The sequence below is a fragment of the Meriones unguiculatus genome, chromosome 19 (assembly GCF_030254825.1).
Source record: "Meriones unguiculatus strain TT.TT164.6M chromosome 19, Bangor_MerUng_6.1, whole genome shotgun sequence".
Lineage (NCBI taxonomy): Eukaryota > Metazoa > Chordata > Mammalia > Rodentia > Muridae > Meriones > Meriones unguiculatus.
Genome location: NC_083366.1, coordinates 52,341,013 through 52,353,063, shown reverse-complemented (window position 1 = coordinate 52,353,063; position 12,051 = coordinate 52,341,013). Strand labels below are relative to the sequence as shown.

At 45.9% G+C, this 12,051-nt stretch overlaps 1 protein-coding gene across 3 annotated transcripts in view; it reads left to right on the top strand.

Annotated features, from left to right (window-relative positions):
* The window catches only part of F13a1 (coagulation factor XIII A chain), a 194,481-nt gene that overhangs the window by 156,240 nt on the left and 26,190 nt on the right, over positions 1-12,051 (top strand). For all 3 annotated transcript variants that reach the window (XM_060372378.1, XM_060372377.1, XM_060372380.1), the window contains exons 12-13: positions 3,969-4,256; positions 9,316-9,476. In XM_060372378.1, the coding sequence (XP_060228361.1) occupies positions 3,969-4,256; positions 9,316-9,476 (449 nt within the window). The remainder of the gene's footprint in view (positions 1-3,968; positions 4,257-9,315; positions 9,477-12,051) is intronic.

The window sequence follows — 12,051 nt, the reverse complement described above, 5'->3', positions numbered from 1 at the left end:
TTCCTGGGCCCCAGGCCTACCAAATGTATGTTCTTCCTGGATACCTGTTAACTCTCACAGATGCAGTGATCACCCCCAAATCTGCATCTCAACCCAGGTCTTACATGGGTGTGCCACAGAAACCTCAAGCCAAATCTTCCCAAATTCTACTGCCTCCTTTTCCCCCTCCCCATCCTGTCCATTCACTCTCACTTTCTATCCTAATGAGGACATCCGTTATGGATCCAAATTTAGCTACCAGGGAAATAGGTAGCAAATCACTTGCCCCATCTGTAACAGCCCTCGATAACAGCTCTTCTCTCTGGTTCTATAACCATGCTCTGAGAATGAAACAGCACCCTGTGCAGAAAAACTTGATACAGAGCCTGGCACGTGATGAGGGTCCAGCAAGAGTTAATTTCTCCTTCTAATAGTAATGCTGCCTTTGCTACCATTACTGCTCAGAGTATTTCTGGCTGTATTTTTGCCTGGGAAATTAGCCGTTGCTTACTGCTCCCTCCTCAGTGTAACCCTTTCTCTCCACAAAAGCAATGAGTGCTCCATGACATGTATGCCTGAGCCTATCAAGGCAGTCTTCCCAGTGCCTCCAGAACACGCCAGGAATAACCTACAAAGCCACGCTAGCTGACTTTTTGGTCTCCTGGCTGTACTATGATCATCCACAGCTGTCACATGCAACAACCAAATGAGCAGCTGTCACTCCTCCCCAAGTAGCCAAGCTCTTGCATGCGTCCCTGTCTTTTCCTGCTGTGCTGAAAAGAGGGCTCCCGTGCCACACGGGCAAGCTAAGGGTGTTTTATGTCTCGCATATCTAGGGTCCTTATTAAATGTCTGTCCCAGCATCTCTGACCTACAAATCTACACTGTGATAGCTCTTCACCTACCCCTCTGGACCCGTGAGTGAAGAACTCTTTCTTAACGGTGCCTAGCACAATGTCTGTTCCCAGGACTCCAGGGCTGTGAGATAATCAAAGGGAGGGTCACAGGGCCATGCTCTCATGGGTCGCCTGAGCTGAGTGCACACTCTAGAGAAGATGTTATAGAGACAAAAGTTCTGCCTTGTGCTGAAAGCAGCATGTATCTGAAAGCCTCCTCCCCCCAGACTCTCAGTGTCTGCCTGGACCCCCTAGGGATACAGTGGTGGACAAGACAGAGAGCATCACTGCCCCCCTGGGGTCTGTGTTCCAGTTGAGGAGGTGACACTACACAGGACAATTACTGTGCTGAGGAAAAGGAAAGAAAACCTGGGGTCTGGGACTATATTCATAGAGTATTGAGAACCTTGAAGGAGAGGGTATTGAGACTATGACCAGAAAGAACAGTGAGAGGCACTTTATCCAACATGAAGGAGCCAGTTAACACCCTCGTTTTCAGTAAGGTGATTTTGACCTTGCTCCTGCAGAATACAGAGGTGTCTCAGAGAGCAGAGTCTGGCTCTAGATAACTCCTTACTGGTGCCCTGATACAAGAGTACACAATGGCTGCTGGAAAGCAGGGGCAAGTGTCTTAGACTCTGATAAACTTTCCCATTCTCTCCTGCCTGAAATGGCCTCTGCCAGCCTGCAACTGCCCTGTCCACGGGACAGAAGTAGGATTGAGGTTGCACAATCAGAACAGACTCTCAGGATGCTCAGAGCACAAGCCTCACTTTGCCCCTTTCTCACGCCTGGGCCAGCTCAGTTCCTCTCTCCCAAGGCAGCCATGGACTTCCCATGCTTTGTCTAAATGCATCCTTGGTCCTCATCCAAACTGATAGTTGTTAATGCCCTCCTAGTCGTGGATCTGTTTGCCAGTTGATTGCTGCTAAAGTAGTCTACTGAACTTTCATGGCTGGGCTCTCCCCCCTTCCTTCCCTACCTGTCTTCCTCTGGTGGATCTATAAACATGTGTCTGAGCCAATTCTGCTTCTAGACCTATTGTTTCTGGCACTTTCTTGCAGTCTTGACAGAGGAATTTATACTGCATGCTTGTGCACTTACACACACACACACACACACACACATACACACACACACACACACACACTGCATACAGCATTCCTTAGTGTTTTGTTCTGCCCTTCCAGACTAGTTTCCGTTTCTTACACCCCAACCCCCTTTGATCCCTGTAATGGTTTTATGATGCCTGTACTCTTATGTCACTGCTGCTGTTCATGGTGCCTAGCTTGTGTTTGTTAGGAGACTTGGCAGAGCTGTTGCAAGCAAGCCTGCCACGTGATTAGCATGTGATAATAAATAGCATCTGTTGACCTCCTCCCCATCACTGAATTTAGTTATTATTTTCTGACTTAATTTTTGGTATGGTAGAAAATAACACCTTTAAATGAACATTATTAGAAACGCCAGCTATCCGTATCTTAAAGCGATTTTTCCCCACCAGCCATTCTCATACCTAGTTTTCATAAGCCAAAGAATTTGCGTTCATCTTCTCATCTCTGTCCTCCACCATAAAAAAACAAAACAACAACAAAAAACCTGTATGCAGAGATGTTTAGGATTAAAAAAAAAAAAAAAAAAGGCCATGTGTCTTCTGTACTTCCAACAGCCTACCTCTGCAGCTAACTACTCTATCTAAACTTTGTAAGTACTGTTAGTCTATAGCTTGTCAGGGAGTCAGGGTCTGAGTACAGCCCCCATCTGAGGTAACACTTTTGTCTCTGGTTCTTGCTTCCCTACCTTCTTATGCTCTTTCTCTCTCTCTCTCTCTCTCTCTCTCCTTCTTTCTCTCTGTCTCTGCTCCTCTCTTACTCTGTATTGGTGTGTTTTCTCTCTGTGTCTCTGCCTTGCCCACTCTCACTGTGTGTGTGTGTGTGTGTGTGTGTGTTTGAAAAGCTGAGTATGGAATGCATTACCTTGTTCATGCTAGACAAGTGTTCTTCCTCTGAGCTGTATCTCCAACCTTTGTCTTTTGAGGCAGGATCTTACTTGGTAGCTTAGGCTGTCCCTGAACTCTCTTCCTGCCTCAGACTCCCAAATACAAAGGTTACAAATGCACACCACCATGCCTCCCTCCTCTTCCTCTCTTTCCTTCTCCTTTTTTTTTTTTTTACTCCAGAACAGACCCTTTCCCTCTCTTGTCTCCCTCTCCCCACCACTATCCCTCCAGAAACTCACTTGTAAGACTTTTTGCTCAAATAGTACTTATGCTTTAGACTGTATCAGGGCTGAGCGGCATTCCAACAGCAGTGCCTCAAAACTCTGCGCTCAGTGAGAGGCATCTGAGAGATCTTGGGTAACAACATTGTCAGGCTCAGAATCTTTGTGACCTCAGGGAAGCTATGGACCTTCAGCAGGTTAAACCAGGCTTCCTCCAGGGGTCTGACCGAGAAGCCCTTGGGCAGGAGAGCTTAACAACTGACAAGAGCCTTGAAGCACTGTGCTTTGGGGTGCTGGTGGGCACTTTAGGAGGCATAAAAGGGCATACAAGGGCCCTTCCTACCCCTAAAGTCACCTCAGAAGACAGAGAACGGAAGGAATTAAATAGGAGGAGGACTGAAGGGGGACACATCCTGTTTAGGTGCAGGGAAGGCTGGGAAAACATTGACATCAGTAGGTGACATGACAAGTGGTCACGTTTTCCTAACTCTGTGCTTAGAGAACCCTAAATTCTAACCTCACGGCTGGGACTCAATCAGCCATGCAAATTGGTACCTGCCAAGCTCAGAAAAATGGACCAAGAGATTGGCCCACTGGTGTAAACCCATTAATAGTCTTCATAGCAGATATACCCTGCCCAGATACCAAGTACCCTGGCAGCCTTGGGGGTGGGAGGGCACTGCCTATCTGGGAACTTAGTTTTGCAGAATGTAACATGAGGATACTGATCATACCTACCTCCAAGAGGCTGACAAGCTTTCAGAGACCATTAATCAGCAAGGGTGGCACAGGGCTTTTTTTTTTTTTTTTTTTTTTTTTAGCTCAGTGGAGAGTATTTCCCTTTCACTGTTATTATCTGTGGGTCTCTTCTAGGTCAAGAAGAAGAGAGACTGGCTCTTGAAACTGCCCTGATGTATGGAGCCAAAAAGACCCTCAACACCGAAGGTGTCGTCAAATCAAGGTCTGATGTGGACATGGACTTTGAAGTAGAAAACGCTGTGCTGGGGAAAGACTTCAAGGTTACCATCACCTTCCGGAACAATAGCTCCAACCTCTACAACGTCTCGGCCTATCTTTCTGGCAACATCACCTTTTACACTGGAGTCTCCAAGACAGAATTCAAGAAGGAAGCCTTTGAAGTGACACTGGACCCCTCAACCTGTAAGCCAACAAACATCTCTCCATGTAGATCTCTCCATGACTTGTTGCCTGTTCTCTGTCTCACTGTCCACACTGCCAGGGTTTTCATTCTCACCAGATCCCACCATATTGGGGGCCACATTGTGGGGAAATTCTGTAATACAGCCAATCCTCTTATCTCTGTGTCTCATGAACAGAAATGAATGCTGAAATCTTCTAAGACTAGCACTCTGTGAGTTGGAGAATTAAATGGAAACTCACCTCTTGCTGTTTAGAGTGCGTTCTATGAACCCACAGCACCAACAGTCTCAAGCCTTGGGCCGCATCCAAGATTCTGAAAGAGAATCTTCATTTGAGATCTAAACCTGCCACACAGGCCACATCAACCTCAGGCATCTTCCGTGATTCCTGTTTCTTATATATTAAGGCAGAGTCTCCCATGGAGCCAATAGCCACTAACTCTACCTGGATTAGGAACCCGGCTTGCACCCAGGATCTCATCTCTCCCTGCAGGCACAGGCAGCCACCATGCTTGCCCAGTTCTAACACGGGTGCTGGAGACCTAGACTCAGGTCCCACGCTGCATAGCAATGGATTTGATCCCGGAGCCACCCCGAGCTCCTTCCTCCAAGGATGACCTACAGTAGGCTCCATCCCAGAGTCTGCGCAGAGCCATTCCCATTGGTGTCTCTTTCCTGTTTATTCTCTCAGCTTTCCATACATCTGTCAGACCTGTTTTAGCACTATAATAATTCAGGATATTTGAAGCAGGGCAGGACTGACATGCCGCAGCATGCACTGGGGACTGCAATTCGAAAGGTCTCATTTTTCCTGGGGGTATGGAGTATTAGGTGGACTCGATAGGCCTATGATGGGCATAAGGAGTCAAGGAGAACTGTAGGCAGAGAGCTGAGTCAGAGAAAACTGAAACGGATTGTTTCTGGACCAGATATGTGGTACTGAAAAAGAGAAGAAAAGGGGTACAGAAGCAATACTGTTCCTAAAGCAGAGATAAGCAAACAGGCCCCGCCCCGCTCCGCCCCGCCAACGAGCCAATCACACATCTCTGTTGTTCTCGAGCTCTGCTGTGGCTAAGCCCCAGGACCTCCAGAGTTGTGTCCTGAGAGAAAAAGAAAAACTATTCCTGAAAATTCCGATTCCAAGAAAACCAAATTGAAGGAGGCGAGTATTTCTAGTTTCTCTGATGTAGCTAGTAGTCGAGGCATCACTGTGGCATTTTCTGTGGAAGCTAGAAGATTCAGCTTTCTCTCTTCCCCCTACCCGAAGAGAGAAGAAAGGCTTCACACACACACACACACACACACACACACACACACACACACACACACACACACACAGGCAGTATGAAGGACTAAAGAGATGGCTCTCGTGCTTACTGGGAACAGGCATGCATAATGAGCCTGGGAATCAGACATCTCTAAATATAAGGTGAGACCATATCCCCTCTGGATGTGTGTCGCTGGGCAGGTTATGTGAGCAAGATGGCCTCTCCCCTCTTTGAATATGGAAGCTGTACACTATAGGGCTATTTGATCTTTTCCTGCAAGGCTAATTTTGGTTGTCATGTCGACATAGCTGAGAAGAGGGAACCTCCCTGGGTGAATTGTTTACATCACAATTCACCTGTGAGCATGTCTGTGGGGCATTTTCTTGGTTGCTAATTGATGTGTGTGTTGGGGGGGTGCCACCTCTGGGTTGATAGTCCTGGATTGTCTAAGGAAGCTGGCTCACAAGCAGAGGAAAGAAGCCAGTGAGCAGCACTCCTTCGTGGTTGCTGCCTCCAGGGTCCTACCCTGAGCTTCTGTCCTGGCTTCCCTCAACTATAACCAACTATCCCTTTCCTCCTGAAGTTATTTTTGGCTGTGGTGTTTCGACACAGCAACAGAAGGCGAACTGGAGGATCCAGGTTCTAACGTTTGCTGGATGAAGGGGCGTGCCCATCTTTGCAGAGTTTCTGCTTTTGTAGAGGAACCAGGCAATCAACAAGCAAGCAAGTTAGCAAACGCATCATCTGGTTGTATGTATAATAAGAAAATGTGAAGCAGGTTAAGAGGGAGAGTCATGCTAGCCCTGTGGGATTACAACCACAAAATTAAAAAATTCTCTCTAGTATGGTGGTGTTAAACAGAGACCTGACAGAGAGTATTCCAGCCAGAGAATCCCACTGGTGTCATTAGATATCTAATGTTCTCAATGAGACACAAAGAAGAGTGAAGAACTATTTTTGTCTGATATGGCGTGGCCCTCAGTGTAAAGACTGATGATAGGAGAAGGTAGAGCCTTTGAGAGGCAGAGCCTTGTGAAAGATAATTAGGATATGTGGGCTTAATTGACCTTGGAAGGGATTGGTTCTGGCCTGTGGAATGAGTCAGTTCCCGGGAGAACAGCTTATTATAAAGCAGGGCTGTTTTGTGAGCATGGCCCCTTATGCACATGGCCAGTTCACTTCCTGCTATGCCATCACCGTGCTGGTTAGATGCTCCAGCCACTAACACTGTAAGACAACTAAACCTATTTTCTTTATAAAATTGCAAGCCTCTGTAATTTGGTACAACAAACAAAAACAGACTGAAATAAGAACAAAAGCAACCAAAGGAAAGTGATGGGTTTCAGCCACACAATGGATGTCAGCCCTTGTCCAAACTTTGACTTTACTTCTAGTGGGATAGTTCCTTCTAAGGCTTTGAGAATAACTTAACTTGGATTTTGAAAGCTCATACTGGAGCTGGTGAGATGGCTCAGTAACTAAGCACACTTGCCACCCAGCATGGCAACCCCAAGTTCCATCCCCAATGTGCTGGAAGAAGAGAACCAACTCCTGTTACTTGTCTTCTGATCTCCACCCATATGCTTGTGCCTACACACGGTGATAATTTTCTCAATTAAAATATAAGAAAGATCACACTGGCTGCTGTGCTAAGAGGCACATAAAAGCAGAGATGACGCTTGGCAACTAGTTGGAGGCTATAACAATCATTCAGCTGAAATCCGGTGGTGGTGTTGACAGTGATGAGAACAAGTCGGGTCTGAGCCTGTTCTGAGGGTAGTGTCCACTTGACTGGCATGTGCATGTAAGAGGAAAGAGTGGAGAAAATTCCATGGGTGATAGGTGTGAAAAGCCTTGACATTCCTGTTACTTTCCAAAATCGTGGGAAGCTCCGGCTGGCTTGATATAGTCAAAGCCATGAAGGTAGCAGAGCCTAGATCCCACTTGAGCAGGGACATTGAGCCAATGGCTGTATGCTTGAGCCCTAAGTGGAAATGTCTATGCTCCATCACATCTCTCTACGTCAGAAATAGAGCACATCCCTTTTCCAACTTCACACGCACCCTGTCAGTCTTCCTCCTTCCCTCCTTAACTCAATTAAAGGATGGACTTAAGCCATTCCCTAGCTGCAGAAGCAGCATGGCCAGCCCCCACAGCCTCCTGCTCCTGCTCCTAGCTCTTCCCCACTAATGGATTATAAGCCCTCAATCCATAGGACAAAATAAACCTTTTCCCAGAGATGAGTTTACATGAGTTAATGAACTAGAATGGATTACTCTACTGAGTCATTCATGTAGGGACTAAACCTAAGCCCAAGTTAATTTTAATACAGCTCTACCACTCAAACCACCCAGGGCTTGTCCTAGATAACTGCATGGGAATTAGAACGTCATTCTTCTTTCACTAATTTACTAATTAATGCATGTATGTGCTATCAATTGCATGCAATAAAATTTGCGTTGCAATCTGAAGTAAATCTTAGCCTCTTGCAAAAATCACATACCTCTGACCTTAATCAAGCATTCTTAGGTGACTATATTGCAAATAAAGTTTTCTAAGTAGAATGAGAGGCAGACTTTTCAGATTGGTGATTAAAGGGAATGTGTGGGCTACAGTCAGTTTGGGAGATTTGAATAACTTAAACCACCCAGTACCTTCAAAGGTGCTATCATTGTCACTTGGCTATATTTAGTTTCCTTTGCTTTTTGGGAGAGATGAGGCAGCTCCAGCCTGTGTCTCCCTTGGCTTTCCCCAGACACCGTAAATGATGTTGGCAGCCTCCCATCTCCACCACTCATACAGCGAAAATCTATTCCTCCTTCTCTTGCCGCGTTTAATAAACTTTATCTAGAACAATTTCTTGTGCGGTGGCAAAACACAGTACTTATATAACAGACTATTTCAGGAGTACTGTTCTCTGGGGCTCTGATGCACAGCCCCATTTCTTCAGTGCTGTGATTGAGACAAGGGGCTACTGCCAAGAAGAAGTGAGTCCAGAGGCTAAGGCTATAAGTGGTGACAGGAGCCTCTGCAAACATGGGCACAATGAAGGTGCACAAATCCTGCTACTCTAAGGAAACCTAGTAGCCAAACTCTTTCCCCCAAGAAAAGCCAGAAGAAGTTTGTTACTATCCTTGGAAACACTAGAGGGAAAAATACAGTTTCTAAAGACATACATACCCAGGCTTGGCCTATAAAACTGTCCTTTTGGGCTCTAGAATTGTGGAAAATGGAGCCACAGAACCACAGAGCCACAGATATAACTGTGCATCCTCGGCCTCCTTGGAGATTGGAAGGGATGTGAGGCCACACCCCATTTCCGTGCCATCCTGAGGAACTTATCCTCAACCCTGAAACCTAGCAGCAGTGTTTCAGCACAGAGGTCTTCCCAATCCAAAGAAAGGTCTTTGGTGGCCTTAGACTCCCATGCTCCTTTTCTACCAACTTGGGATTGCCTTGACTCAAGTGAAAGCAGCCATAGTTGACGCTCCTAAAGGCTCCACTTTTAATAGTTCTGATAAGGCCTTCCACTTTACAGCATTAAAAGCAATGCTTGAAAGGTTTGACAACTCTTTTCTCTAGAAAAACACCACTGAATATTACATTTCTGGTGTATTCTTTCTTCACCCAAGAGGCATGGGAGCTTGTCCCTAATTAACTCTTTATATCTGACTTTTGCTGTGTTCCTGGTGACTTGTGTGCTAAAGTGAGGAGAATGGGAGAGAGAAAGTAAACCAGATCTCATCTCATTGAGGTCTTGATGGAAGACTGTTGTTTTTTTCTTCCTTCCAGCCAAAAAAACGGAGATACTGGTCAGAGCGGGCGAGTATATGAGCCACCTTTTGGAGCAGGGCCTCCTGCACTTCTTCATCACAGCACGTATCAACGAGAGCAGGGATGTCTTGGCCAAGCAGAAGTCCATAGTGCTGACTATCCCCAAGGTCATCATCAAGGTCAGTAAGCATCCAAGAAAGAAGGGCAAAGTACATAGTCGGATAGTCAGATGGGCGGACTGTATATGTGTATACATATGGGGGTGGGGGGGAGGAGGGGGAGAGAGAGGTTCCAAAAACCATAATGGAGCTAGGATCCTCCTGTTCTTTGAAAGCCAGCCATTCTATATATAGTCAAGTACATGTAACACTCCTCTTCTCTCCTTATTTAAATATATAGATGTGACTGCAGATATAAATATAACCTGTGGTATAAACACACTTGTGGAGGAAGATAAATGTGTGTAATAGAGACAGAGACTCAGAACTCTCTGTGTCTTCAGAATAAAGTGGGTCAGGCTTGCAAACTACCTCCATTGTCCCCATCTGCATTTTGGACAGTGATGTCACTCGCTGAGGTGTGACTGTGTACGGTAGGATGTGCAAGCTGAACTGTACAACTGGAATGCAATAGCTGAATATACATATGCCATTATAAGCACCAGCCAGATGAAAATATAGAGGATTCCCAGTTCTCCAGAAAGTTCCTCCCTGCTTTTTCCTGTTCACAGTCCTCCCCACTCACCAAGATGACAAATTGTCTGGCTTCTGTCACCATGGCTTGTTTTTACCACTTGGCTAATGGCTTTATTCGTACAGATGGCACGGAGTTAGTCGTTCAGGTAATATAGGACATTTCTTCTCAAATTGTTCAGGTGGCTTGGTAAAGGAAAGCTGGGGGAATGGAGATGGAAGACGGATGGGGACCTGTTTTACCTGCTTCTCAGGAGCATAGGCTAACTTCCGGTGGCATCAGTAGACAGACTTAACAAGGCACCTCCCTCCCCTGCAAGCAGGAAGCCAAGCATTCGGTGGTCAGCTTGGAGAATGGAGTTTTATGCCATCTGGACGTGGGCTTAGAGAAGTTCCCGGATATCTGGAGAACATTCTTCTTTTAAATGACTGAGTGATTAGCATAGATCCTGCTAACAGGAAGTCCTTTAAAGTAACTAAACAATCCACATGGCTCCAGAGATGAGCCACTGGGCAGAAGTGAGAGGTAAACCTTGTTTCTTATGAGCCACTTGCTGTGATTCATTTTTTTTAAGCAAATGGTTATTGTGTAGCATTCAATATGGCTGTTCTACTTGCTTACATACTGGACTCTGGCAGTTACTATCAAAGTATGTCACATATATAAGGTTTCAACACTCAATAACCCCTTCAACACTCAATAAGCCTCTGGACTCACTTCTTCTTGGCAGTAGCCCCTTGTCTCAATCACAGCACTGAAGAAATGGGGCTGTGCATCAGAGCCCCAGAGAACAGTACTCCTGAAATAGTCTGTTATTGAAGTAGAAACAAACATTTCTACTTCGTGTGTGAGAAAAAAAACTGAAGTACAGAGAGGCTGTAAAACTTGTGTAAGATCACATAGCTATCAAGAGGTAGATCTGGGTCTCCAAACACAGCAGGATGAGGAGTACCTTGTCCTTAAACTCTGGCTCTGTGTAGATGGTACATGGACCACACCAAGATGAGGCTCACCCAAACCTAAAGATGTATGGGGCCCACTGAGGAACAGAATGCCAGAGCCTCTACCTCTAGGAAGGTCTATGTCATCTTATCTCTTCTTTAACTCTAGCCGCTTACCATAGGCCCCTTATGCACAGAATGTAAATGCGGATATATAGGCTGAGGAAGAATCAGAATTCTGTAGGTAGAATCAGAAACAAATGCTACACAGGAAAAGTGGTTGCTTGGATCGCTCCAGTAGTGCTGTCCTGCCATAAGAACGTGAATTCAGTAGCTCGGGGCACAGGGACCGCAGCAGCAGAAGTCACGCTGGCTCTTTCACAGCCAGGGGCCTTCCAGATCTCCCTCAGCCACACAGCAAAGGCACATTCCCCTGCTCTTCGGGGGGATGTTAAGCAGGGCCTGTGCCCATTCTCAGATCTCTGCCTTTCCCACCAGAGGCAGAGTTCTTGTGTTCACCTCATTATGAAGCGATGGCTCGTCCCTGCCAAGATCTCAGGAGAAGCCTTTCCGAGCTGTGAAGTACTCAGACCACAGCACAAAACAGAATTTAATTGCACCACTGATAATAAACTGTATATGGAAGAAACCGATTCCTTTGATCTTTTTAGGTATTATTAATTAGAATGTTTTTTTTTTAAGCTATCTTCTAGGTTTCTTTAAGGGCAACTGAACTCCCCAAGGTAGAACCAGAGATGTTTCATTCCACAAGTTAGCAGACCAGGGCAGGACTGCTAACCAGGATTGGTTGGGTTTAGTTTGGGTTGGTTTCCATGACAGAAGCAGGGATGTTGGCTCTGGAGGAAACTCAGTCAGAGTCAAGGCCATTAACTAAGACTGAAGTGTGAAAGAGAAGAAAGATCTGATTCTGTGCAGTTCTAATCCTGCCTGGAAAGAGTATAGGCATTATCACACAACCCTTAATCATTAACTTCAAGGCTAACTAAATCCAAACAGGAAAAGAGATGTGCCAGGGGAAGGCGCTGCACACCCTGATGCCACTCAGGTACCACCCAGTTGTGAATGGATTCCAGAAACTATGGGTAGTTTACTAGGCATC